This window comes from Eschrichtius robustus, chromosome 13 (assembly GCF_028021215.1).
Source record: "Eschrichtius robustus isolate mEscRob2 chromosome 13, mEscRob2.pri, whole genome shotgun sequence".
NCBI lineage: Eukaryota > Metazoa > Chordata > Mammalia > Artiodactyla > Eschrichtiidae > Eschrichtius > Eschrichtius robustus.
In genome coordinates, this window is record NC_090836.1 from 102,004,171 (window position 1) to 102,032,095 (window position 27,925).

At 61.9% G+C, this 27,925-nt stretch overlaps 1 protein-coding gene across 3 annotated transcripts; it reads left to right on the top strand.

The window, feature by feature from the left end:
- Nucleotides 1–777: 777 nt before the first annotated feature.
- Nucleotides 778–26,532, top strand: PRR5 (proline rich 5). Of its 3 annotated transcripts, none has more exons than XM_068560077.1 (8): nt 778–1,171; nt 10,942–11,022; nt 13,562–13,610; nt 15,106–15,163; nt 19,703–19,794; nt 20,224–20,364; nt 23,916–24,051; nt 25,586–26,532. In XM_068560077.1, exons 1-8 carry the CDS (start codon nt 1,038–1,040, stop codon nt 26,059–26,061), a joined length of 1,167 nt encoding a protein of 388 aa, XP_068416178.1. In that variant the 5' UTR covers nt 778–1,037; the 3' UTR covers nt 26,062–26,532. The 3 variants fall into 3 exon arrangements, with proteins under 3 accessions (XP_068416178.1, XP_068416179.1, XP_068416180.1); XM_068560079.1 differs by having other exon boundaries at nt 1,096–1,171; nt 13,566–13,610; XM_068560078.1 differs by lacking the exon at nt 20,224–20,364.
- The last annotated feature ends 1,393 nt before the right edge of the window (nt 26,533–27,925 follow it).

The following is a 27,925-nucleotide window of genomic DNA, read 5'->3' on the forward strand; positions in this document are numbered from 1 at the left end:
CACAGGCATTGCTTCAGGAGAGAAATGAAGGAAGTGGAGGAGGGCGGCAACACTGTCTTGCCCTGTCTGATGGAGGGGGCAGGGGGCAGGAGAGCCCCATGGGGATCCCGGAAGCTGGAGAGGTGTCCTGCGGTGTGCTCAGAAGGCCTGAGTCAGGCCCAGCCTTGCCATTTGTTGATTGCATGATGTTGGGCAAGTTCTTTCACCCTCTGAGCTTCAGTTTCCTGAACTGGAAAATGGGCTGAAGACCTCCACGCAGTCTTCATGATAACCACGGAGGAGTCTGTGTCCACGTGGCGGGGTCCTGAGGGATCTGTGTGGGCACAGCCTGTGTGGGGGGGGATGGCGAAAAGGGGGAAGATAACCACTGCACTAGGGGTCTGGGAGGGGGCACGAAGCTGAACACCGCGTGGGTGTGGCCGCAGGAGCCGGCGCTGGGTGGGTGCTTGGGGTTGGATTGTGCGGTCGTCCGTGCTGGTTTCCTGTGGGCACTGGTGGCCCTTGGAAGGACAGAGGGGGCCAGAGTGCGACCCCAGGAGGGCGGACTCAGGTTGCCTGGGGAGGGGGGGGGGGGGCGAGTGGGATGCGGCGGCTGAGGCCGCGGAGGCCGCAGCCCCGCCCCCAGCTCGTGGCCCCGCCCAGCTTGGTCCCGCCTCTGCGCACGCCCTCTTTCTTGAGGTCCCGCCCCGGCCCCGCCCCTCTCCTGCTCCGCCCCCGGGACCGCCCATGCTCCGCCTCCGGCCCTGAACCCCGCCCCCGGGCCCCTTTAGCGCCGAGTCCGCGCTACCGGGAGCGCTTTGGGAGCTCCACGCTGCGGCCGCTCCGAGCAATGATTAACCTGGCGGGGCGGCCGGCGCGGGGCCCGGGGCGGAGGCGTGGGGCCGGGGCGGGACCCTGGAGGGCTGCTCGGCTTCCTGCTTTTGCCCAAGTCTCCTCGTAGAGGGCGCCGCAACGGCCGGGGCCCGCGGCGCGGCGCGGCGTGGCGCAGGGCGAGGTGCCGGGTGCGCGTGGGCGCGGAGCCTGTCGCCGGGGTCACCATGAGGACTCTCCGCAGGTTGAAGTTCATGAGTTCGCCCAGCCTCAGTGACCTGGGCAAGAGAGAGCCGGCCGCCGCCGCGGACGAGCGGGGCACGCAGCAGCGCCGGGCCTGCGCCAACGCCACCTGGAACAGGTAAGGCCGCGCCCTCCCGGCCGGCCCGCGGGCCGCTGGCCCCGGGTCCCAGAGCCAGGGGAGGGGGAGCCCTGGAGCAGGTCCGCGGGCGAGGGCCGGCCCCCAGCGAGGAACTGTGATGGGGGCAGCGCGGCACTTTACAGTTTGTAGAGAACTTGCTCCGCCGGAGTTGTGCGGACGGGGAGGGAAGTTTAGTGCAACGTGTTTCTAGAACGGAGGGACGAGACCGCGGACCCGGGGCTGGTCCCAACGCGCCCAGCTGGTGGGTGGTGGGGTGGGCCTGGATCCCGCGAGCCCGCCTCCCCCGCCCTCCCCCCGGGGTCTTCCCACGTCTTCGCTCCAGTGCTCATGGCAACCTGGGAGGTAAATAGAGCAGGAAGTATTTATCCCATTTCGCAGATGAGCCTCGCGGGCGCAGTCGGTGGGTTGCCGCTGCGCTTCCTGTTCTGCGTTTAGGTCCCTTTGGTCGGCGGTGGGCGGGTTGCTTTCCCTTGAGCGGCCCCCTGCCCTCCCAGCTGTCAGCAGGGGTGCAGCAGCTGCCCGGCATTCTTTAGACGACCCTCCCCCCGCGGGCCTTTCCCAGACAAGCAGGGGCGTGGGAAGTCCCACCACCCCCTCCCACTTTGTTTGAAGAGCAAGGCTGGGATCCGGAAAAGAGACGATTTATTTAGTGGGATTTCCCCACCGTGTTTGCTCATGAACCCTGTTCAAAAATAGATATTTCCACCAAAAGGAAAATGGGAGGTCAGGAGAAGAGAGTGGGGCAGGCTATCCAGGGGGCTGTGGATGCTGCCCGCATCACCACACACACCTGGCAGTGAAATCCCGCCAGATGCTTCACCGTCTGTGGTCTTGGCCACCAGAAAGCCAACTGTCAATGTGGACACTCATTTATTCTGTTCATCAGTCGTTTCATGAGCGTCATGGTGGGCACAGGGCTGCCAGCCTGAGACCCTCCTGTGTGCACTAGGCAGGACGCGGTCGTCCAGTCACGTGCTTGCCTTCTATCCCCTACCAAGTTGCGAATTGCTTAAGTGCTGGGACAAGCCTGCCTCAGTTTCCCTATCGGTCAGCGGGCATGCACATTCCTTCTTACAGGACTGGTGTGGGGACAGAGAAGGAAGGACTCTCGTTGGGTAATCTCATCAGCCCAATGACTGCACGCTGTCTTAGGAGGCGTTTCCTCCTCTTGCGGAGAGAGAAGCAGTCTCCCTCCTCGTTTCCCTGCTGTGGTTTAGCGCAAGGAGCCAAACAGACTTAGTTCAAATCCCAGCTCTGCCTCTTCCCTGCTGCGTGGCCTTGAGCAAGCTGTTCAGCCTCCCTGGTCCTTAATTTCCTTTTCCATAAAATGGGCCATTGTAGGGATTAAATGTGAAGATCTGTATTAAAGTCCTCAGCACGTGCCTGGCACGTAGTAGGGCCTCCGTAACTCATATTTCAAGCTCAAACTCATGCTGGGGACAAACTCATGTCAGGGAGGGCCTGTAGGGACAGGGTTTGGGGGGGCCCCTCAGGCGTCTGCTGGTTCCTGAGCTTTCACCACATCAGCTTTCTCCTGCTATGGTCGGCCCTGCTGGGGGGTCTCCAGGCAGAGGTGGGGAACCCTGGGGTAGGCTCGGAGTCTTCTGGAGCTCAGGGAGGTACCTGTAGGGAGAGCCACCTGGGTCCCCCCCCCCCCCACTGCTTCTCACTTAAAGGAACTTTCAAACTTCAGTGCCATTCTGTGCCTTGGCCGGGCAGACCGCAGGGGAGCGGCCCGGCCCACAGCCGGCATCTCTAAGGCTCCGAGCCGCCCAGCCGTTGGACCCACGTCAGCTCCGCCTGCCATGCCGCACTCCTGTGTGCCGGGCCCCTTCATGGCCCTTGGTGCACTTTGTAGCCCAGGGAGGGAGTTATGACTACCACCCCCCATATAGAGGTGCAGAGGGGGACGCAGAGAGGACCAGGAAGCCTGCCCATGTGGACGCCGCAGAGCGGAGCCACTGCTCTCCTGGGCAGAGGGGGCCCTGAGCCAGGGAGGGGCAGTGCCTTCCCCGCCAGCGTTCCGCAGGTACGGTGGGGAGGTCGGGGCCTCTTCTGGTCGCTGCCCAGCCCCGATCCTTGCAGTGGTCCCCGCCAGGGCCCCCCAGGACACAGCCTCGGGGGGCGGGGCAGTGCAGGTCCTGCCTTGCTAGGTTGTAGACTCCTTATTTTTAGTCCAAGATGAACCCCCTTTTTCCATGTGACCACGTTAGTTTCCCAGGGCAACCATAACAAATTGCCACAAACTTGGTGGCTTAAAACAACAGACGTTCATTCTCTCACAGTTCTGGAGGCCAGAAGTCCAAAATCAAGGTGACGCCAGGGCCTCGCTCCCTCTGGAGGCTCCAGGGAAGGCTCCTTCCTGCCTCTTCCAGCTCCCAGTGGCTCCTCGGCCTGTGGCTGCATCACTCCGTTCTCTGCTTCTCTCTTCATCTGGCCACCTTCTCTGTGTCCAAACCTCCCTCTCCTTTCTCTTAGAAAGTCATTGGGCCACCTAATGTAGGGCCCACCCTAAATCCAGGATGATTTCGTCTCAAGATTCTTAACTAATTACATCTGCAAAGACCCTGTTTCCACATAAGCTCTGGGGTAGCAGGTGGACATGAATTTCTAGGGGACACTATTCAACCCACTACAGTGGACCCTGGGCCCATCCCCTAAATTCCTTGTGCCTCTGTTTCCTCATCTGGACATGGGGCAAAATACATAACTTGCTCCTGTGATAGTGGAATCCGTGCACTCACCTAGCCATTCATTCATTCATTCACTCACTCACTCTCCGGCACTGGTCCGAGCAGGTGGTGTTCAGCGCTGGGAAAAGGATAAACCGGGGGATCGCGGGTGCTGACCACACACAGCGGGGGCCCAGGCTCCCTTCTCCTGCGGGTGCGCAGGGCAGGTTTGAGTGCTGGGTGCCAGGCTGCCGGCTGGCTGGGCCACGCTCACAAACCGGAAACTAGAACAGAACCATCAGAAGCTGTTTCCTAAGCCCCTGCTGCTGCTCTACGGGGCGGGTTTGTCCCCTGTGCCCGGCCCGGTGCCGGCGCTGCAGAGAGGAGGGCGCAGGGGTGCCTTAGAAGGCTCACCTGTCACTCCCACCTGGAGCCCCTGATCCCCTCCCTCCCGAAGGGCCCGGGCATGGCATGCTGTGTCCCTGTCTGTCCCTGTGTTGGCCCCAGTTAGCTCCTCGCCGGGTGTGCACCCCACGCAAGGCCTCCAGCTGCACGAAGGTCATGTTCTTGAGCTGAGGGGCCAGCTGGGGGGCAGGCAGGAGTGCCCTGTACCTGCGTTTGGGCCAGAGGGTGTAGACCATTATGGAGCCCTACTCCTTGCCAGGCCTGGATCTGCCCGAATGCCTGAGGCTTGGCGAGCCTGGCGCCCACCCGCCTTCTGGCTGTGAGAGCAGAGGCCCCGTGCAGGTGGAGCGCGCGCCCTCTTGTTCCCACGGGGCCACCTCCGAGGCTGGGCTGATGGTCCTTAGCATCCGGATAGAGAAACTGAGGCCAGAGAAGGAGAGGGACTTGACCAAGAGCCCCTGCTCACGTTGAGTCTGAACCCTGGCCTGACTTGAAGCCGCTGCCCAGGGACACGTGTGAGCTGGTGTCTGCTAGGGCCGGGCGAGGCGGGGGTTGGTGGTGAGAGCCCGAGGTGCAGCCCTCCCTCCTCGTCTGCCCGTCCCTGGTCCTGGACGGGGCCACTGCTGGCCTAAGCTCCACAGGGCGTCCTGCACCTAGATCTCCTCCGGGGCCGTGATTGCTCTATCCCCCGGACGCGGTGCCCACCGACCCCGACCCGTGCCGGGCCCTGTCCCAACCCCAGGCGTGGAAGAGCTGCTTTCATCCCTGCACCGGCCTTCGAGGTGGGACTTGCTACCCCCATCTCGCAGATAAAGATCCTGAGGTTCAGGGGTGCGGGGACTGCCCAGGTCTAAGTCCAGAGCCTCTGCCGCCACCTCACGGGATCTCAGGGGCCGGGGGAGGTTGGCTGAAGCCCTCAGGGTGACCGGTTGGTTGGGAGTTGGGGGTGGAGGCCGGTGGGGGGCCGGTGCTTGGCTTCCCGGCCAACCCTCACCAACAACTTGCTCTGAGTCGGGCCTGGGTCCTGAGCCCCCTGCCCCTCTGAGGCGGTCTGGGTGTGGCCAGCAGAGTCACGGCCCTCAAAGATGTCTGGGAATCTGTGAATACGTTCCCTTACACGGCAAGAGGGACTTCTCAGATGTGATTAAGGAAATGATCTTCGGATGGGGAGGTGGTCCAGGTGGGCCCAGTGTCACCACAAGGGTGCTAATGGGATGGAGGCCCAGGGGTCAGAGTTCAAGAAGGAGACATGAGGATGGGAACAGAGAGGTTGAAGACACTGCACTGCTGGCTGTAAGGATGGAGGGAGGAGTCCTGACCAAGCTGGAAAAGACCAGGAAACGGACTCTCCCCTGGAGCCTTGAAGGAGCCGCACCTTGATTCTAGCCCTGTGACACTGACAGAGCTTCCGGCTTCAGAGCTGTAAAAAACCAACTTTTGGCTGCTTTGCAGCCACTGTGTGTGGTCTTTGGTTACAGCAGCCAGCGGACACTCGTATGCTGGGCTTCCCTCCCTCCCCCCACTGCGCCCTGGGCCCTCACTTCTCCCGCCCAGCAGTCGGGGCTCAGGGCCATCCGTGCTCCACCTCCCGACCCCCAGCCCAGCGTCCAGAACCTGGCCTCCAGCTGGACGGGGGGGATCGTGCAGCCAGGCAGCCACGGGGGCGGCGTGGGTACCCCGCTGTCCCCCTGCAGCCTGTCGGGACGGGGGGCTCAGCGCAGTCAGGCGTCTGCCTCCCTGGGCAGGTGGGGCTCTGGAGGAAAGCTCCGAGTTCTAGCCTGGAGCCCAGTGGGGAGCACGGGTGGGAATGGGGCTCCTCCTGGTCAGCCAGGAGCCCGGGTGGGAATTGGGGGGTGTGTGAGCCAGGGCCAGGGGACCGAAAGTAGGGTGAGCATGATGCCGGTTTGCTGAGGAGCAGGGGAACGGGCCCGCAGGCCTGAGAGTGGTACCCTCAGGTACCCGCATCTGCCAGAGGGTCACCTTGAGGCCTGGCAGGGGTTCGGATTGGGTTCCGAGTCGCCTGCCTCCCCTGTGCCTTCACCTGGGCGTGAAGAGGAGGCCCGTGGATGCTTCCCCCAGGGCAACCGGAGCAGAGCGAAGCAGGGCTTCACGTCTCAGGGCTGGCCATGGCCCCCTGGGATAATGATGAGGGTGTGGGAGGCCCTGGGCCCGAGTTGCACTTCTGTCTGGGGGGATAAGTCACATGAGGGCCTCTCCTCTGCCCACCCCACCTCCTCTCTCTCCGGCGGCTCACAGCAGGGCTTTGTTATTGACCCAAGGGTTGATCACCCTTAGATGGACAGGGCAGAGCGGGGACTAGAGCCTGGGCTCTCTGGGGTGGGAGCCCAGGTGGGCACTGTGGGGACCCGGTGGAGCCCAGCACCTCCGCCCACCCTCGTCCACCCCCGCCCACAGGCCAGGTCCTGAGAAAGAGCCAGGCCTCGACACCAGGGGGAGGGGCTCGAGGAAGTGCCAGCCCCTCTCGGGGTCCGGGTCGGCCTTCTGGGGACACCAAGTAGTTAAGAGGGTGAGGAGGGGCACCTGGCGGAGGCCTGCCCTCCTCTCTGATTTCTGAGGCTTCAGAGGCAGCTCCAGAGCAGGGTAGGGCCTGAGAAAGGGCAGAGCTCCACCTCTAGGCCTCTCCGCCTCTCCGGGGCTTCCTGGAGGTGCGTTGTCTGACCCCCCCAGAGGCCAGGCTTTGGGGTCCCCCACGCACTCACTCTCTGCCGGACCTTCCTGTGTGGGCAGATGGGCAACACTGAGACTGGTGACGGTGGGTCAGTGACCCGCCCCGCTGGGGTCCCACCTGCTCGCAGCGCCACACCGGCCCCAGCCGAGCCAGGGCGGCCACAGGCGGGTCCCCCCAGGGGCCTCACAATCAGCCCTTCCTCGCCAAGCCTGACCACGGGGCCCCCGGCCAGCCCTGGTGGCAGCAGGCCTCGGCAGCGTCCTGGGTGCCATGGGTCCCCACTAAGGGTCCTGGGCATCTCCCCTCACCCCATGCTCAGGTGACAGATGCTGAGACTTGTCGCTGCCCTCCTGTCTCCCTACATGGGGCAGAGGGACAGGCCCGGAGAGAGGAGGTGATGGGTCAGCTGCCGCTTGGGCCTCACCCAGAAGGGCCCCAGGCCGCCTGCCGTTTCCAGGGGGCCCACTGCCAGCGCCCCCGGCTGGGCCTCGGTGTGGGAGGCCCCGGGCCGGAGTTTCACTTCTGTTTGGGGGGATAAGTCACATGAGGGCCTCTCCTCTCCCCACCCCTCCTCCTCTCTGTCGGGTGGCTCACAGCAGGGCTTTGTTATTGACCCAACTTGGACTTTGGAAAGAAGGTGGAACCTCGGCTGCAGAGAAACGGGAAGGAGCGGGGCCTTGCCTGTTCACCAACCCCAGGTTGGGCAGCTGTGTGGGGTGGGAGGACTGTGGGCCCCCGGCTCCCTTCTGGCCCTGCCAGGCATCAAGCTGTGTGACTCTGGGCCGTCCCCTGGCTTCTCTGAGCCTCAGTGTTTCCTTCTGCAGCCTGGGCTGTCACAGTCCGCACCTCATGGTGTGGTTAGAAGGAGATGGAGAAAGCCCGGGGCAGATGGTTGAGCCGTGCTGGCTGCTTCCGGGGGCACATATCCTGCCCCCCGCCCCCCGCAGTCACTGCTGAAGATGCCACGGCACGCGTAAGCCCACGGGGGCTGTGATTACGAGTCCCATTGTACGGAGGGGGAAGCTGAGGCACTCACGGTCCGGTTTCCAGAGGCGGGCAGCAGGGAAGCCCGGAGCTGGGATTCAACCCCAGGCCCGCACCTGAACGAGCCTGGGGCTGGAGGTGGGAAGGGCAGGATCAGGGTCCACCGGGGTGGAGGCTGGGCTGGATGGGGGTGTGGATGGGAGAGCTCAAGGGTGACCCTAGGGCTGGCCGGGGCGCCGCTCAGATACACTAGGGTGGTGCAAGACCCGGGCTGGGGGGAGCGGGGCCTAAGTGGTAAACCAAATAGACCTCCCCTCTCCCAAAAGAAGCCGGGATCAAATGCTCTCTGCACACAGGTGCGAGGGGGCAGGGACCTGACCTCACGGTGAGCCTCTGGCAGAAGGAACAGCAAGGACGAAGGCCCTGAGGCAGGAGGGAGCCAGTGCTGCTCAGACCCAGGGGCGGGGGCAGTTCAGGTGACACAGATGGCGATGGACCCCTGAGGGCCTCGGGGAAAGACTCGTCCAAAGAGCCTGTCTTCCCATCCAAAACTGGGGGTTAAGGTGCCTCTGGGCGGGGGCCAGAGTGGGCTGCGCTCCCTCCGGAAGCTTTACTTGGAGGAGGAGGGAGGAGGGACTTGGAAAGGCTGGTGAGAAGAGCAGGGCCAGGCCTGGGAGGTTGATGAGGGTCCCCCACGCTGTCCCCTCAGCCTGATGGAGGCCTGGTCCCCAGGGAGGACTTGGCAAGGCCCCTCTGAGCCTCAGGAGGGGCCGGGCCCATGGGGCCATGCTCAGGATGCCCCATTTGCCAGCTCCCAGGCTCCTGCGGGTTTGGGAGGGTCTGACCTCTGCCCCCAGCAGCCCCCAGGCTGGGCGCGAGTCCCCATCTGTTAGGATTTCAGGGTGGCAGCCATTAGACTTCCCGTCAGACTTTTTTCCTTTTTTCAGTCTGTAAATGGGGAACAGCCTTACTGTGACTGTTCCGCTGAGCCCACCAGGCACTTCTGACAGAGCTGAGCTCAGTCCCGGCCGTGACCACACACCAAGGCTCGGCGCTGGCTGGGCCTTCATCCTGATGGCAACCTGGGGGCGGGCACATTCGTGGCCTGCATTTCACAGGCAGGAAACAGAAGTTAGAGGGCGTGTGTGCCTGGACATGCAAATAACCAACATTTCAACACCAGGTGCCTGGGTAGTCAGGCATCGTCGGGTCAGGTGACAAGGCCTCTGGCCTGGCCGGGTGGGGACCAGCTGTGGACCCCTGGGGCACGTCCCTGCACTGCTCAGAGCTGCCTTCACCCACCTGGGATGCGGGGCCCTGACCCTGCCCTGCCCCCTCCAGGGTGCGGAGCTGGAAGCCCTGCCCACACCTGGCTCAGTGGGGAGAGGGGGCAGCTGTTGGGTGAGCTCTGTGGCCTCCCAGAACTTGGTCCCTCTGAGCCTCAGTTTCCTCATCTGCAAAGTGGGTGGCCAGTCCACGTTGCTGGGAAGGGTGGAGCTGGTGAGAGCAGACAGGGGCAGCAGGAGCTTGGTGGCCCCCGCCTGCTCCATGACGTGAACGGCAGCACGTGTCCAGCTGTCCCTGTACACCAGGAATCACACAGCTCGTCTGCGGTGGTGGGTTCAGAGCAGCAACCCAGTCCTGAGCGGAGGGCGGTGGAGCCGCCCAGACCTGGTTCTCACCCTTGGGAGCTCATGGCTGGTGGTGAGGGCTAACGTGAAAGTAAATCGGCAGAGTGCCGGGACCTGAGTCTGCACGGGGAAGGGAGGCGATCAGGAGGGCTTCTGGAGGCAGTGGCCTCTGAGCCAGAGCTCCACTATGAATAGCTACTTGCCTAGTAGATAGCATAAGGGCCCCCCAGGTAGGAAGGGCAGTGGGTACAAAGACCCTGAGGTGTGGCTCCCCTGGCAGCTCCAGTACTCTGTGAGCAGTGGGTGCCCAAGAATGCGGGGAGGGACCATTCCAGACGAGCCTTGAATGCCACATTCAGGCCTTGGGCTGTGTCTGCAGGGCCCAGGGCAGGGGACAGTGAGTGCGGTGAGGAGGTACCTATGCGATCAGAGGTCAGGCGAGCACGGAGGAGAGAGAAGGGTGCAGCAGAGATCTAGGGGGTAGAGACTGGTGGGGCTTCAGGATCTGTTGGATCTGGAGGGCCAGGGAGAGTCAGGATGAATTTCACCAGGTAACTACCAGGCTGCTCCTTTGAGCCAGGTGAGAGCACACAGCCATAAAGGGCACAGGGCCCTGTGCGCCGAGGTTTATAGATAGCGGTGGCAACTAGTCAAATCAAACGAATCACGGATAAACATGTAGGTGCACACTGGCAAGTGTTGTAAACGCTGTGACCGCCTGTGACCTGAAGGAAGGATCCACGTAGATGGGAGTGGGGGGTGAGGGTGGGGACCAAGCAGAAGAAAGGACATGTGCAAAGGCCCTGTGGTGAGGGCAGCTTCCCCAGTGGGGCCAGGTGCAGATAACACAGGTACCCAGTTCAGTGAGGCAGGTGCCAGCTCACGGGCACCTGGAAGCACAGGGTGAGAAAGCCAGTTGGACTTGGTTATGTTTGGGGGTGCAAGAGACCATCAGAGGGTGTCCCCTAGTTTCTGGCCTGGGGGCAGAGGGTTCAAGAACATGGGAAAGGAGGCAGAGTGTGTGGAAGGTAAGCCAGGACAGCCTGGAGAGGTCACTAGCCCGGTGACAGGCCTGGGGCTCCAGGGAGGCTGGGGCTCCAGGGAGGCTGGGGCTCCAGGGAGGCTGGGGCTGGGAGCTAAGGATCTGGCGCTCAAGATGGGAATTGAGGCTCTGGGGCGGATGGGGTCCGATGGGGCGGCCAGTCCCTGTGCTCCAGGCCTGCCTTCGAAGCGAAAGGACTGGCGCCCTGCTTCTGACTGGGCCCCTTTTGTTCCTCGAGGAGAGCAGGAGGGGCTCCATGAGAGAGGGAAGGAGGGGAGGGGTCTTGGGGCCTCTGGGGCAACGCTTCTCTTCCCTCCCCCACGCAGCATCCACAACGGGGTGATCGCCGTCTTCCAGCGCAAGGGGCTGCCCGACCAGGAGCTTTTCAGCCTCAACGAGGGAGTCCGGTGAGTGGTCGTTTGTCCCATCCGGGCCTGGGTCTGTAAGTGGTGGGAGGGCTGTGCCAGGTGGGAGGCCCCCCGCCCCCGCCCACCCCCACCCCCGCGCTGGTCCACCGGCCTCAGATTCCGCCTTTAGAGCCCAGGTGGGCGGTGACCACCACGTGGACCTTGACCCCAGGCCCTGTCCCGTGGCCTTCACCCCCACCCTCTTGAAGACTCCTTTTCACGGGAAACAGGGAGGGACTGGGACAGTGGCTCAAGATAACGCCCACGTGCCGGCTGGTGTTAAGCATCACAAAGCGTATTTATTCTGTTAAAGAGGAAGGACTGGGACTTCCCTGGTGGGGCAGTGGTTAAGAATCCGCCTGCCAACGCAGGGGACACGGGTTCGAGCCCTGGCCCGGGAAGATCCCACATGCCACGGAGTAACGAAGCCCGTGCGCCACAACTACTGAGCCTGCGCTCTAGAGCCCGCGAGCCACAACTACTGAGACCGTGAGCCACAACTACTGAAGCCCACGTGCCTAGAGCCCGTGCTCCTCAACAAGAGAAGCCACCGCAATGAGAAGCCCGCGCACCGCAACGAAGAGTGGCCCCTGCTCCCCACAACTAGAGAAAGCCGTGCGCAGCAACGAAGACCCAACGCAGCCAAAAATAAATAAATAAAGTTAAAAAAAAAAAAAAAAAGAGGAAGGACCCACCTGCCTAATGATGGGAGTGTTGTTCCCAGAAAAGCAATCACAGCCCCGCCGAGTACCCCTCATTTCCTGTGAATAGCTGAGAACTGAGCGCTTGTGAAGGCGCCCAGGATGGACCAGCTTCGAGGGAATCTGCGAAGCCAAGGCATTAGTCCTGCATTTTAGTGGAGGAGGCTGAAGCTGAGAGAGGTCGGGAGACTTGCCCGGGGTCACAGCTGCCGCAAGGAGGCACTTCCTGCCTGTGTGCCTGTTCCCTCACGCCCTGGCCTGTGCCACACCGTCCCTACAGCAAAAGAATATCTGGGAAAAATAGGCAGCAAACCTCCTCATAGCTTGGGGCAGGAGTAGAAGGGTGTAATAGGGGCAGGGTCCCCCCACTCCGACCCTAAATGGCTAAAATGGCCCTTACAGACAGATAACCTGAGGTCCAGGGAGGGAAAGGGGCTGCCTGAGGTCACAGCAGGGCCTTGTTGCCTCTCCCAGGCTTGATGTGTGTGACTGTTCCAGGGAGTCCTGCTTTCTTCGGGCTCATGTGGCCACTCAGGGGTGGGACCCCAGGAGCCCCATTTTCCTAATATGCCTCTGCATCCCTCGGCTTTGCCCAGCCTTGGGAATGGCCGGGGACGGTGCAGAGTAACAGGACTCTGATGTCTGGCCGTCGTTCTTGTTTTCTGCCATTTTATATACGTGTGTGTGTGTGTGTGTGTAGTTTCGTGTATTCACAAAGTTGTGCAACTGTCTTTAATTCCAGGGCTTTTTCATCACCCCAAAAGGAAACCCCATATTTATAGACAGGTAGTCCCCATTCCCCTCTCCCCCCAGCCCCAGGCCAACACCAAATAGATATATAGATGTTTTGTTTTTTTAAGATACGGTTTATCCTTTTACAATGTACAGTTCATGGTTTTTAGTACATTCACAAGCTTGTATAACTATCACTATTTAATTCCAGAACATTTTCATCACCCGCCCCAAAAAAACCCTGTACCCCTTACGGTCACTCCCTGTTACCCGCACCACACCCCCACCCCAGCAGCCTCTGGCCGATACCAATCAACTTTGTCTCCATGGATTTGCCTATTCTGGACATTTCATATAAATGGAGTCGTACTACATACGTGTGGGCTTTTGCATCTGGCTTCTTTCACTCAGCGTAATGGTCCTCCATACTCGGGGGTCATCCAGGCTGGGGCAGGTATCAGCGCTTCATTTCTTTTTATGGCCAGATGATACCCCATTGTGTGAACAACACCACTGTGTTTATCCAGTCACCTGTTGATGGACATTCGGGTGGCTTCTGCCTTTTGGCTGTTGTGAGCAGTGCCGCTGGGAGCCTCTGTGTAGGAGGCCTTGTGTGGAGCTGCGTTTTCACTGCTCTCGGGTCTGCACCTGGGGGCGGAATTACTGGGTCATATACCAGCTCTACCTTTAATCTTCTGAGGAACCGCCCAGCTGTTGTGCCCAGAGACTGCACCATTTTACATTCCCACTAACCGCGTATGAGGGTTCAGTTTCCCCACCTTCTCACCGACACTTGTTACTGCCCGGCTTTTTTTTTTTTTTCTGCCTGGGGTTTTGATTCTCACAGCACTAGTGGAGGTGAAGTGCCACCTCGGGGTTTGGGTTTGTGTTCCCCTGGTTACTGGTTACTAATGATGGTGTATCTTCCCACGCGCTTATTGGCCATTTGTGTATCTTTGGAGAAATATCTAGTCACGTCCTCACGTCACTGGGCTAAGGGGGTTGGTCTCCCGCTGCAGGAGGCCCCCAGCCCGGCCCCCAGCCCTGGCTGGCACCGTGGGGTCTCTGACTCCTGCCCTCCCTCTGCTCTGCCCTCCTGCCCACAGGCAGCTGCTGAAGACGGAGCTGGGGTCCTTCTTCACGGAGTACCTGCAGGTGGGTGCTGTTTGCTCTCCTGAGGGGTTGCTTCCTGAGCTGGCTGGGGGGAGGGGCCTCCGGCTCCCGGTGGGTACGCGGAGCTCCGGGTTCAAGGTCTCCGCCTGGCCACGACTCAGTTTCCCCCGTCCAGCCAGCGTGGCTTGTTGGGTAGGTAGTACGATGGGATGCAGGTGAGTACCGACCGCTCTGCCTGGCACGTGGCGCGGCTCGAGGTCAGTTTTGTGACGAGTTGTCCGCCTCCTCCTGGAGCATGAGTGTGGGTCCCCAGAGCCCGCGGGCGGGTCATCTACAAACCCCAGGGCCCTGAGCCGCGTGGCGATGACGTTAGCGTGGCACCAGTGTCGCCGGGGCTGAGCTGTCCCAGGCGCTGCGGCCACAGGCCTGCACAGTGGACGAGCACATGGCACCCTGGGGCTCGGGGCGGGGAGAGGACCCCCGAGGTCGCACAGGCAGGAAGGCCGAGGTGCTGCAGGCAGGGGCATCCTCACGCAAGCTCGGAGCGGGGCACCCAGCCTCCTGGGAGAGGGTGAGGAGAGGACCAGCCTGCGGCTCTGCCCATCCTGTGGGTTTAGGGTTGGTTTTTTTTTAATTTAACAGCTTTATTGAGTTGTAATTCACCTACCATACTGCACACCCACTGAAAGTGTGCAATTCAGTGGTATTTAGTGTATTCACAGAGCTGGGCATCCCGTCACCACTAATTCCAGGGCTTTTTCATCATCCCAAAAGGAAACCGCATGTTTATAGATAGGTAGTCCCCATTCCCCTCTCCCCCAGCCCTAGGTCACCACTAGTCTATTTTCTGTCTCTCTGGATTTACCTGTGTGGACATTTCACGTCAGTGGGATCTCACAGCGCGTCGCCTTTGGCGTCTGGCTTCTCTCACTGAGCACAGAGTTTTCGAGGTTCATCCATGTTGTGCCTGTATCAGAACCTATCCCTTTTTACGGCCAAATAATATTCCACTGTGTGGCGAGACCACGTCTTGCTTATCCATCTGTCCGTCTGTGGTCCCCGGGTTGTTTCCACTCTCTGGCTGCTATGACTGGTGCTGAGACCACGTGGTGTCACTCAGCCGCGCCCAGGGTGAGAGTGCAGGGGGGCCGCCGTTTGAGCCTCATGGCAGTGGGTGATGGCAGCACTCGAGCCAGGCCTTTGGTCCCGGGGCCCCTCTTGCCTGAAAGTCCCTCCTTCCTTGTGGGATGCGGGGGCAGCTGCCTGCCCACCCGCTCATTCTGGAGCAGGAGGCCCAGGCCTGGCCTGTCTCTTGGGGGCGGTGAGGGTGGGGTCCCTGCACCACCTCCTAGCTGGGACAGCCTGGTTGGGTCAGTTGCCCGCGTGCGCCTGGGGAGCTGAGGTTCCAGCTCTGCGACAACTGGACTGGGACGTCGGTGAGTCCTTCCCCCTCTGCGCCTCGGCTGCCTGTTGGTGGAGCCTTGGGGGCCCTGGGTACCCCCGGGGCGGTGACAGCATCTCCACATGTGCCTTGCAGAACCAGCTGCTGACAAAAGGCATGGTGATCCTGCGAGACAAGATCCGCTTCTACGAAGGTGAGTCTGGTGGCCCACTGCCAGGACCGGCTGCCAGGCCACGCTGCTTGCGGGTGTGGCCGCTGGGAACCGTGGCCTCACCTGGGCTCCACCTGGGGCTCTGGGTGGGTGGTGTGGCCCTTCTGGTCAAGAGAGCCCAGAGGGGCAGAAGCAATGCCTCGAGGGCAGCAGGGCTGAGATCTGGCCCCGGGAGGGGACCCTGCTGGGAAGAGCATCTGCCCCACTTCTTGCTGGGGCCCAGGAAGGCTGAGGGATGTCTGGGAGAAGCCCCCTGCTTCACCTCACTGCCTATGAGGCCTTCTGGCCCCCATGAACCCCATCCCAGCAGCATGGGAGAACCCCCATCAGGATCTTTGAGGACCAGAGGGGAACTGGTCTAGACCCGGGGGAAGAGGTAGAGCTGGAAGCTGCCGCCTGGAGGACCAGCTGATGTGGGCTCCCTGCCAGGGTTTGGGGCCCAGGCTTGGTGCAGGGCCATCTGGGCAAGTGTTCTCTTTTAATGCTCATACCCACCCTGTGAGGCCTTTGGGTCACTGTACCCATTTCACAGCTGGGGGACAACACAGCGATGGCCCTCAACTTGTCCATAGCCACAGTGCGCGTGTCCATGGGCTGGTGGTGACAAGTACTGTGTGTACACCTCCTGGCAGGAGTGAGTTGGTGTAGAGAGAAATCAAATTATGGGGGGAACCCAGCTCAAACCAACACATCTTGCTACGGGCCCGCTGTGTGTCAGGCCCCGTGCAGGCCACAACCCTCCTTCTGTGTGCCAGACACCAGCCCCCGCACGCCCTCACCCTGTGCTGGGCTTGTCCCGAGAGTTTCCATTGCCTGACTCCTAGATCACCCAACAACCCTGTGAAGAAGGTTCCATTGTTGTAGCCACTGAACACTTGGGGAACCCGAGGCACAGAGGGGCTGAGTAACTCGCCCGAGCCGCACAGCCCTACCTGGCAGCCCGGCTCCCGGGCCTGCACTCCTCTCTGCTGCTCCAGGTTCCTCCTCGAGTTCTCAGTGACCCCAGAAAGCACGGGTCTTAGCCCAGTTCACAGAGGCAGAGACCGAGGCCTGGGCTGCTCAGCATAACTCAGAGCCACGTGTCCTGTGTTCCTCCTGCACTGCCTCTGCGTGTGTTGGGTGGAAGCAGCCAAGGCAGGAACCTGAGAAGGGCTGTGAGAACCACAGACGTGGGGGCAGGAGGCACAGGCCGTTGGAGGTCTGAGCGGGCTTCCTGGAGGGGGCAGCACCAAGCCAGCAGGAGGATTTGCTGGCGGAGATGCCCTCGCACGCCCCTCTCCTGACTCAGCACATTCCGGCAGTGCCTGCCCTCCCACCAGCTCCGGCCCAGGGGAGCTGGGACCTTTGGAGAAGAGGCGCTTTGTGTGGCTTGGTGGAGTCCTGCCTGCAGTGGCCGTGTCCGCCAGGCCACCCAGGAGGGAGCACCGACCCCATCCAACCGCCCCTGGCCTCAGGGACAGGCACAGAGCCCCAGGCTGGGGGCCAGAGGGCCCGGCCTCCAGTTCCCATCCGGCCACAGACTGTCATTTCCCTCTGTCCCCACTTTAGCACAGGGAGTTAGACGGGCTCCACCCATGTGCTCACTACAGGTCAGGCCCCAGGTAGCCTTTGGGCACCTGAGATGGACCTAGGCCCTGCCTGGCGGGGGCTCACAGCCCAGCTGGGGACACAGACGTGGACCAGACAGTGAGAGTCCACTGTGATGAATGTCAAAGTGAAGGGAAGCCCTGGGGAAGGAAGGGCTAGTTCCACCTTGGCAGTCAGGGAGGGCTGCGTGGAAGCGGCGGCCTTCGAGTCAGGCCTTGAAACATCTCTTCGGGAGGACATCTGCCCCACCTTCAGCCAATGCAGTGGGGACAGTGGCTGACATCACACCCCGAGGGGCTGCCTTGGGAGCCTCCCCCTTCTGCCTTCTACCGGGTCCCAGGGAGAGCTCTTCCTTAAGACTGCTCCCTGCAGCCAGCCATGTCCTCAGCCCATGCCTCTGCTGGAGGTGGTGGGTAGCCCCACGAGGGGCAGCCCGGGACCTTGCCACCTGCCCCCCTCCAGCCTCCAGCAAGGCCTTGAACCCGAGCACAGTGATTCCTGGAAGTGGGAGGCCTGGAGGGGCCTTGAGGGGGAGGCCTCCCTCCCTGGGGCCACATTCAAGGTGGTGGTTCCGTGAGCTCGGCTGCAGCGGGGGTAGCTTCTCAGCAGCCAGACGCTCTGGGACTCTGAGGGGGAGCCCGGGGTTTCTGCAGGCTCCGGGCCCTGGGCTCTGCCTGTCCTGCAGGAATCCCAGCTTGTTAAGGTCAGGCCACCAAACTGCACTGCGACAGCCCTCACACGCTCGCCTCTGAGCCCGGCCACCCTCCTCCAAGCCCCTGCTGTGGCCTTTCCAACTGCCCTGTGGTCACCACTGAGATCTGAGCTGAGATCAGCCTGGTGCATTCCTGTCTCCAGGGCCTGCACAATCAGACTGAAGAAAGGAAGACAGACAGGCTGACCCACACCCCATCCTGGGAGAACCAGCTCAAGGGCACGGCCGCTGGGTGGCGTGGGTCCTGCTGAGCGTCAGCGTGGCCTCAGACCATGCGGGCCCGCTAGTCAGCGCCAGGCTAACAGCTGAGCACTTGCTACGGGGCAGCTTTTGGCCTTTGAGTGTGGACACGTTGATCACGCCCATTTTACAGAGGACCACACTGAGGCTCGGGCTGAGGGACTCCCTGGGGCCCCAGGGCGGGGCTTCGACGCCGTGTGCTTGACTCACCCCTGCCGACCCTGGCGCCCCCAGACCGCAGTTCTCTGGCAGCAGAGAGCCTGGCCAGGGGATGGAGCCGAGCTTCCTGGCCCCTTGGCGTGTGGCTCTGGCGGGGCCTGGACTGTACGACATCCTCTTTCCGCCCCATGGGCTGGAGAGCAGCCTGCGCTGCGCAGACACCGCCTGGCCCGCGCCCAGAGCCGCCCCACGGCCGCCCAGGGAACTGAGCCGCCTTTCTTCTCGCCGGTGACGGCGGGGACCTCAAGGGACCTTTGTATGCAGGCAGAGCTCCTCGGGTGGCGGGCACCCACCGTCCTGGGTTCCATAGAGCCCGGTGTGGGGTGTGGGCCCCCGGTCGGACCTGGAGCTGGCCGCCGGGCAGGGTGCTCCAGTGCCAGCAGACGGGCTGCATGGAAAGGTGGACCCGCCTTCTCCACGGTCACCCCCACCAGGCTCCCGTCCCAGAGCCCGGCACCTAGAGACCCGGGGGCTTTATGGGGGGAGGGGGGCGGGGGGCTCAGAGCCCAGGAAAAGTGAGCACAAGAGGCAAAGGCCCTTGACCGACCTCCTGGTTCCCATGGAAACCTTGAGGAGTCGGGCATGGGCGGTGCGCTCTGGGAGGCTGGCCAGCCTGTGGCCCTAGCCCCTCCACTCCTGGAGATGCCCACCGCCACGGCCGTGTTTCTCCAGCCAGCTGCCAGTCTGGCTTCCAGGTGGGGTCCCGCCAAGGAGCAGAGGCCTCGGCGACATGTCCCGGAGGCCTGCTTATCCTGACCCAGCAGCCTTTCATCCCAGCTCTCCGCTCCTTCCAGGCAGAGGGGCTGAGGGTTCAGCACTTGGCGTTTCCTGGGGGAGCCCAGAGCCAGCTTGGGGGCACCTCAGCTGTCCCCACCCCCAGGGTCTGTCCACCTTGTGACTGGGGCTTCTGCTTCCCCAGAGCTGGCAGAAAGGCCCACAGAGCTTGTCCAAATGCCTGCTTTCCACACGTTTGCTTCCATGGTTCATGTGCCAAGGGTGTCCACCAGGCAAAACGGTCCACCTGAATTAGCTTGGATATCACCTCCTCCAGGAAGCTCTCCCTGCATGACCCCCTCGTACCTGGGACAACAGCTGCTGTTGGATGCGGTTTCCCTGGCTCCCCAGATCCCACCCCAGGCAGCCTGGGTGGTGGGGACCCAGGCCCTTGAGGGAGAGACCCGCACCTCTCCGAGGCCCAGGCACTTCATCTGCCCGGTGGGGGTCACTCCTCCCTCGCCTGGGTGGCTGTTCACTGTCCTGCTGCCCTGTCACGTGGTGGGACTGGGGCAGTTTGGGGCTCAGCTGGGTCCTCAGTGCCAGGCCTGGCACAGCGTAGCTGCTGCGTGAATGTCTGTCGGGTGGACAAAGGGACAGACCGATGGGTGGGCAGGAGGAGGGGGAGGGCGGATGAGACAAGGGTGTGAGTGGAGCGCCTGTCGGGCCATGCCTGTAGGGCTCGTGTGCAGAGGAAACGCGCCCACCGGCATCTCTCTGCCCCAGGCCCTGCTTCATCTCCTTTCCTCCTGTCGGCTCTGAGGGGTTCGCCCTGCTACAGCCCCGTTGTATTAGTGGGGCAGCTGAGGCTCAGGGGGGTGAAGCTGGGGGTCCGGGCCCATCGCCCCGGCAGGTGGGGGGGGCCTCCAGGGCCCGGCCCTCAGCTCCCGCGTCCTCCTGCTGGCAGGAGAGGTGACTCGCAACCTGGGAAGGCGGGAAGCGTCTGCCAGCGCCCGTTGGGGTAATGGTGACGGTCCCTGTGCCCACAGGACAGAAGCTGCTGGACTCGCTGGCAGAGACCTGGGACTTCTTCTTCAGCGACGTGCTGCCCACGCTGCAGGCCGTCTTCTATCCGGTGCAGGTGAGCGGCTCCTGGGCCGCAGGGAGAGCCCATCCTGGCCTGGAGGTGGGCACACCTCTGCCCTTGTTGCCCCGTGCGGGCCGTCTGCGCCTGCGCTCGCCCCCGACCTCCCAGAGCCTGCTCCCCACCCCCAAGGTTGGCCTAAGGACGGCTCCATGCTCAGAGCCTTGGGAAGCCCTGAGCAGCACACAGTAGGCCGTGCCCGGCGTGCAGTAGGGGCTCTGTGCGTGACAGTCACCCTTCCCTTGCCTGAGGGAGCCGCGTGGGGCCCTCTCCCCGCAGAGCGAGGGTCATCTGGGTCATCTGGGGAGGAGGACGGGGCGGAAGGGGGCCTGGGGGTCAGTGGTCCGTCCCTGTATCTGGCCCCAGAACTGGTGGGGGCGGGGGAGCAAGGGTCTCACGTGATAGCGGCGGCCCCCACGTCTGCAGGGCAAGGAGCCGTCGGTGCGCCAGCTGGCTCTGCTGCACTTCCGGAACATCATCACCCTCAGTGTGAAGCTGGAGGACGCGCTGGCCCGGGCCCACGCCCGCGTGCCCCCCGCCGTCGTGCAGATGCTGCTGGTGCTGCAGGTGGGCGGGGCCCGTGGGGGCTGCGCTCAGCCCGGTGCCGGGCACAGGCAGCGTGTCTCAGGCCAGGCTCCGCGGAGACAGAGCCTGAGATGCGGATGTGGGGCCACGTGACTTCTCAACGGTGGGGGAGGGCCGGGGGAGGGACTCTCAGGAGAAACCTGGGAGGGAGAAGGAAGCAGTGGGGGCTGAGAAGGAGCTGGACGAAGGTGTGGGTTCATTCACAAGAAGGCCGGCCCGGGAGCCCACAGGGAGCCCAGGAGCGTGGACGGAGTGTCCCTCGAGGGCAGCGGGGCCAGGCCTTTACTCCCCCGTCAGTCAGTCACTGGGGTTGGGGGCCACCTCCTCCCACTGCCCACAGCAGTTCCAGACATTTCTGATGGACCTTTCTGCAAACTGCTGCACCCCAAGCCCTGTGACGGGCACAGCACCCTACAGTTTGCCAGCCTATCTCACTGTCACAGCACCAGGATGGGCACCATCAACCACCCCATTTTACAGGTGGGGAAGTAGAGTCCTCACTTGCCTGGAGCTATGATGGCCGGGAGCCTGGCCTTCCCTGAGGCTGACAGGCTCCAAACCCTGTTCATTGTCCTGAACCCACCCATGCACGTGGAAGTCCTTCTAAATTTATGTCTGTGAGGTTGGTCCTGGGGCCCAGGGCAGCTGGTTGAAGATTCCAGAGCAAAGAAGGGGCTGACGAACGTGGACGTTAGAAGGGTCGAGGGGCTACACTCGGTGGGAGCCGGTGGTCATCCTGGCGGCCACGCAGGGCAGCGACTGGAGGGACATTGCATCCCTCGGCCTATTTCCTCATCTGTGTGATGGAGTAGGACTACCTACCTGGCAGGGCAGGTCCAAGGATAATGAGGAGAAATGGACACAAAGTCCTCCATGGTGCACTTCCTCTTGGGGGCAGGAAGTGATGAGGCTGGGATTTCAAGCCAAGGAATAAGGTCTCATATTGATCCCATGAACAGCGCCTGGGTGGCGGCCAGGCCTGGGTGGTGCTGCCCCCTGGTGGTCGCTGTGCCTCATGCAGCTTCTGGGCTTGGCCCCATTTTCCCCCAGAGTGTCCTTCTGCCCCTCCTGGGTGCGATCCCTACCCCCAACCTCAACCCTTTGCTCTCGCCTTGGCCTCCACTTTGAATGGCCTTGTCCCAGCCCTGCGGTGAACTTGTCCCCACTGTTTTCAAGTCTCAGATGGACCTGAGGTCACAGCTACTGGTCAGCATATCTGTTGAGGGCCTACCGTGTGCCCCATGCTTCACCTGCAGAATCACTGTTCCTTCTCGCCGGGGTCCCAGAAGCTGAGTAGCAGCCCTGCATCTGAGCGTACACAAATAATGCAGCCCCGGGGCCCCCATTTCCTCACTGTGCAATGGGGAGCAGAGACCAGACATCAGAAACAAATTCTGGGAATGAAGGGACATGAAGTTTGTGAAACGCCCGGCACAGCTCAGCAGTTACGTCATGCTCATCCACGGCACTGTTGCTGGGGGCGGGGACGGCTCCTTCAGGTTCATCTGGATGACTTCCAGGGGCACCCCCTCCTTGTCCAAACACAGCTGGATCTATGGAGTCTGTAGTGATGTCCCCTCTTTCGTTTCTCATATTAGTCATTTGGGTCTTCTCTCTCTTGTTCTTAGTTGGTCTGGCTAGAGGCTTGTGGATTTTATTGATCTTTTCAAAGCTTTTGGTTTTGTTGATTTTCTCCATCCATTTTTCTGTTTTCAATTCCGTTGATTTCTGCTGATTCTTATTTTTTTTTTCTTCTGCTTACTTTGGACTTAATTTGCTCTTCTTTGTCTAGTTTCCTAACGTGGAAGCTTAGACGACTGATTGTAGACTTTTTATATTCTAATGTATCCATTCAGTGCTGTAAATTTCCGTCTAAGCACTGCTTCGATGCATCCCGATAATTTGGACGTTACGTTTTCATTTTCATTTAATTCAAAATATTTAAAAATTTTTCTTTGACCCCTGTGTCATTTAGAAGTGAGTTGTTTAATCTCCATGTGTTTGGGGGTTTTCAGTTATCATTGTGTTATGGATTCCTGGTTTAATTTCTTTGTGGTCTGAGAGCAGACATTGTACGATTTCTGTTCTTTTTAAATGTGTTGAGGTGTGTTTTATGGCCCAGAATGTGGTCTGTCTTGGAGAGTGTCCCACGTGAGCTTGAGAAGAATATGGATTCTGCCATTGGACAAGTTGTCTATAGATGTCAATTATATCCACTTGGTTGATGGTGTTGTTGAGTTCATCTGTGTCCTTCCTGATTTTCTGCCTGCTGGATTTATTTCTGAGAGGGGTGTTGAAGTCTCCAACTAGGAGAATGGATTTCTCTGTCTCTCCTCACAGCCCCATCACTTTTTGCCTCCGTAGTTTCCTGCTCTGTGTTAGGTGCGTACACATTAGGGATTGTTATGTCACCTCGGAGAATTGACCTCTTTATCATTAGGTAATGACCTTCCTTATCCCTGATAAATTTCTTTGGTCTGAAGTCTGTCCTGTCTGAAATTGACCTGGCTACTCCCTCTGTGACCTGTGTTATCGTGATCTGTGATCCGTGATCCGTGTTATCACGTATAATCCTGCACTCCCTTACTTCTTGTCTGTGTGTGTCTTTAACAGTTTAAGTGGGTTTCTTGTAGGCAGCACAGAGATGGGTTCTCGCTGTCTTGAACCGTCATTTAACGTTAACCTGGGTGTATCTTGTTTCTTAACTGCTGGCAGCCCCTTGAGGATGACTCGTTCGTTCAGAGACATCATTCATTCAGCAAGCACTCACTAGAAACCTGCTGTGTGCCCGGCCCTCTGCCGGGGGTGCTGGGGACCCAGAGCTTGCCCCCTGGTCAGCTCACAGCTGAGTGGGCAAGACCACGGCTGTCCCGTGGGCAGCCTCATTTTCCAGGCTTTGGCTCCAGTGAAATGGGAGGAGGTGGAAAACCCTTCAGAGCTCTGAATGAGGGGAGGCGTTGGGAGGAGCTGGGTGGTACCTGGCAGGGGAAGCAGTGTGGGAGGGGGAGGGGCGGCTCCATCAGATGGACGGGCCTTGACCGCCCAGCTTGGATACGGACCTGGACCTGGGCCTGGCCCAGGGGGCAGCCTTCTCCGCCTACAGTGCTCCACGGGGCGAGGGAGTGAGGGTGTGGGTCCAGGTGAATGAGCTTGGCCCCCCAGGACTGCCCAGAGCCTCTGGGAAGCCAGCTCACGGAAAGGGACACACAACTGTCCCGAGGGGGAGGTGCAGGGTGCCCAGCCTAATTTGGCCACAGACCCCTTTCCCGCAGGCAGCATGGTCTCCCAGCCACGCCGGCTCCTGTGCGGGCACAGCGGGCAGCCACGAGGGCGTTAAAGCAGGAGGGTGGCTCGGAGGCCCCAACCTGAGAGACGGCTGGGAAGGGAGGGTGCGAGGCCACTGCCTTGGGGGCCAGGACCCCGGGGGGGAGGGGGAGGGCGCTGTTCGTGGTGGCCTTTGAGCTAAGCACGGCCGGGCTAGGGAGGCAGGGAACAGGCCGACCAGCGGACCCCCGCACCCCTCCCTCTTGCAGGGGGTGCACGAGTCCCGGGGAGTGACCAAGGACTACCTGCGCCTGGAGACGCTGATCCAGAAGGTGGTGTCGCCCTACCTGGGCACCTACGGCCTCTACTCCAGCGAGGGTGCCTTCTCACACTCCTGCATCCTGGGTAGGGGTCGCCTGGGCATGGGTGGGAGCGGGGGACCCCTGGCCCCATCCACCTCTGCCCGGGCGGGGGCCCAGGCCTCCCAGGGGAGTCGCGCAGAACCAGATGTGCAGCCACGGCAAACCTGTCCTGAGCATCCACCGGCCGTGCTGTGTGCGGGGCCCTGGGCAAAGGGGGTGGGTCACGTGGGGGCCCTCCTTCAAGGGCTGACGTCACACGTGGTGCTGCAGTGACTCCCCTGAGAGCCCGGCAGAGGCCCCCGCACCCCCCACGGAGGTCACATCCGAGCTCAATCCTGAAAGTCAGGAGTTGGCGAGGGAGAGGACCCAGCACGTGCAAAGGCCCGGAGCCCAAGAAGTCCTGGCTTATTTGGGGACTGACGGGGGGTGTGGAGGGGTTGTGAAGTGGCCATGGCTGGGCGTCCCTGGGCTGCCTGGCCCCGTCAGTTCGTTCAGCACTATAAACTGAGCGCCTACTGTGCGCCAGCCCCTGTTCTTGGTCCTGAGGGTTCAGCAGAGACCAGCCCCACCCTCGTGAGCTCTTGACCACCAGGGGAGGCAGACCAATGAGTAAACCATCCCCAGATGAGTGCCCAAGGGGACCAGTGCCCAGGTGGCATGAGGGCCATGGGCGAGGGGCTCAGGGAAGGCCAGACTGGGAGCTGAAGGACGGAGGATCCAGGCCTGGGAAGAAACGCGAGGGGCAGCACGTGAAGTCCAGGGCTGGGGTTTATTCCGAGTGTTGGGGGAGACCCCGGGGGTGGGAGAGGACAGATATAGGGGCAGGTCTCAGGCTCCCACTCAGGATCCTGCAGTTCCAGAGAACTGACCACCAGGTGGCAGGGCTGAGCGGGATGAGCCAGGGGCCACCCTGGACCACGGGAGACAGGCTCCCTCTTCGCCTGGCAGGGGTCTCGGTGTCCAGGGCCACACAGACCTCAAAGTTCCTCCAGTTGCTGGAGCCCCGCCTGAGCTGGGACATGCTAGCTGGGCAGGCTTTATACATTCAGGTGGGCGGGCCCTGGACTTCACGTGCTGCCCCATCCGGGCACTTGCCACTGCCTGACCTGTGGCCCACCCAGAGGGGTTTCTAGTCCCACACTCACACAGTAGGACTGCAGCTCTGAGGACAGGGGCTGTGTCTGCCTAAGAAAGTGCTGGCACGTAGCAAGTGCTTGGGTTTGTTGACTGTCCGCAGGTGAGGAAACTGAGGCATGTGCACAGGTCACTGGCGAGGTGCATGTTTGAACCCAGGTGGTTAACTTGAGGCCCCCCGCCCCCATTCCAGGCTGAGAGGCCGGACCGAGGAGAGAAGGAGGTCACATAGGGATGGACCTAGTATCAGCTGGGGTGGAAACCCTGACTCCCCTCCAGGCTGCCCCAGCAGGAGCTACACCAGTTGGGCTTTTCCCTGTAGCGGTCCCTTCATGCAGAGCTGGGCGCATAGTAGGTGCTTGCAGTGGGTGTTCCCTAGCATCTGGCCAGCCCCACCCTGGCCCCATGCCTGATGCCCTGTCTGTCTGTCTGTCTGTCTGCAGAGAAGCACTTCCTGCGCCGCTCCCGATCGGGGGACATCCTGGCCAAGAACCCGGTGGTGCGGTCCAAGAGCTACAACACGCCGCTGCTGAACCCTGTGGCGGAGCACGAGGCCGAGGGCACGGTGGCCGGCGGCACGGGCATCCGCAGGCACTCGGTCTCCGAGATGACGTCCTGCCCCGAGCCCCAGGGCTTTGCTGACACACCCGGCCAGGACCCTGCTGGGACCTTCAGACCCTCCCCGGCGCCCCCGTCGGGGCCCTGCCCCAGCAGACTGTACCCCCCGGCGCAGCCCCCTGAGCCTGGCCCAGGCCCGGCCCGCAGCTCCCCGGCCTCCTCCAGCCCCGAGAACCTGGTGGACCAGATCCTGGAGTCGGTCGACTCGGATTCGGAAGGCATCTTCATTGACTTTGGCCGGGGCGGTGGCCGTGGCACATCTGAGTCTGAGGGGGCAGGGGGCCGGCAGAGCGTCGTGTGACCCAGGCCTTGTGTTTTTACTGACCCTGCGTGTACGCCTGTGCGGTGCGTGAGTGCGAGAGTTTTCTACTCTGTCCCGTCCAGTCCCCTGTCGGCCTCAGCCACTGTGGCATTCCTGAGTCTTTGTCGAAAAGACCACCGCCGCCCGAGACCCCGGCGCCTTTGTTCTGGGGCATCAGGGGCTCAGCAGGAGCAGGGCAGCCTCCTGTGCGGGGAGCAGGCCCGGCCGTTCCCTGCGCCCCAGCCTGCTCTGCCCTCCAGTGTCCGCACCATGGAGACTGTGAGCCCCTCAGCTCGGCCAGGCCCCCGGAGTGACCCTCAGGGTCAGTGGCAGAACTGCCTCCCCGCCCCCCGCTCGCCTCGGGCCACAGCGTGACCTCCTGTGTGCACCTCTGTCCCAGATCCTCCACGCAGCCTGTCCTCGCTCGGCCTGGGGTGGCCGTGGGCGGGGAGCGGGCGGAATAAAGCTTGTCTGCCCGGCTCTCGAGCTGTGTCTGCGACGCCAGGCCCCGAGGACGTTCCTCCAGGGTCCTCACCCTCGGGCTGCACCCGGCCTCACCGGGGTCTCCCCTTCCCACTCCCAGAGGGCGCAGGTTCCCAGGGCCGGCTCTGGGCCTCTGGAGGGGGTCTTCCGGGCTGGCTGGGGAGACCCCCGACCCCGTTCCCAGGGCTCCCCTCTCGTGGAGTTAATTTTTTGTTGGAGGTGGGGAGGGGGTGCCCTATGAGCAGATAACAGGACAGACCCAGGGCAGGTGAGCCGGTGATTGGGGGTTGCTGGGAGTCGGGTGGTCGGGGAAGGGAGGTGGGCGCCTGGTGAGAAGCGTCAGCCCACGGGGGTCTGCGGGGGGAGCCCCCTGGGGGGACAAGTTTCTCCTGTCTAGTGGGAAAAGCGAGCCAGGAGCCCCTGCTCCTGCCCAGGGTGGGGTGCGCAGGGGATGGCAGGGTAGGAGCGAAGCTTCGTGGGCTGATCTGGGGACGTACTGACCGCACGGGGCCCCGTGGCTGCTCAGCACCGGGAAGGTACCCAGGAGCGGTGGCCGAGAGCGGAAGCAAGCCAGCCTCAGCGGAACCAGGCTTGGGGGATGGTGCCCGAAGCCTGTCCCTGGTCTGAGGACCAACGAGAATGTGGCCACTCAGCTCTGCTGATGAGGCTGAGATCCCTGAACCGCCCCACTTGGCTCCCAGCTCCCTTATGGAACCCGGGATAGGCCTGGGACCGGCTGAGCCTGGGGTGGGGTGGGGAGCATTATGGGCAGGGTCCCCTCTGGACGGAAGGACCAGGCAAAGGGTGGAGGTTGTAGCAGGGGGCTGTCTGCCTGGGCTCTGATCCCCCACCCCAGGCACTGGGCCCTGTCCTGCCCTCACCTCCCGAGTGTCGGGGGCTCTATCGTGGAGGTCTGAGCGCTGCCACCTCATGGGCTGCTGGGCCTGCTCTGATCCCTGGGGACTCTGCTGGCACCTGCTGGCACACGGCCCCGCGCCCAGGCATGACCTTTGTCTGTGGGGGGCCCTGAGCTCTTTGACCAATCCCTCCACCCCGGGCGGAAGTGGAGCCCCAGACACTGGCCAGCCGTGCCTTCCCAGCAGTGAGGAGACAGAACCCAGGGGGGTGGGTGCTGAGCCTGGGTCCCGCGGCAGCTCCAGACACCCAGGCGGGGCCTCCAGCTGGGGCTGCCCCCGCTCCCCCCATAAAGGGGTAGCCCATCAAGGTGGGCTTTGAGTGTGTCCATGTGTTGAACCCACTCTTGTTCAAAAAACGTTTGAGGTACTCTACATCAAAACACCTTGCTATAAATTGGTAAATTATAAATGAAAAATCAGTACCAGGGAACACATAAATTCGGATAGAAAACCAGCTATTGCTG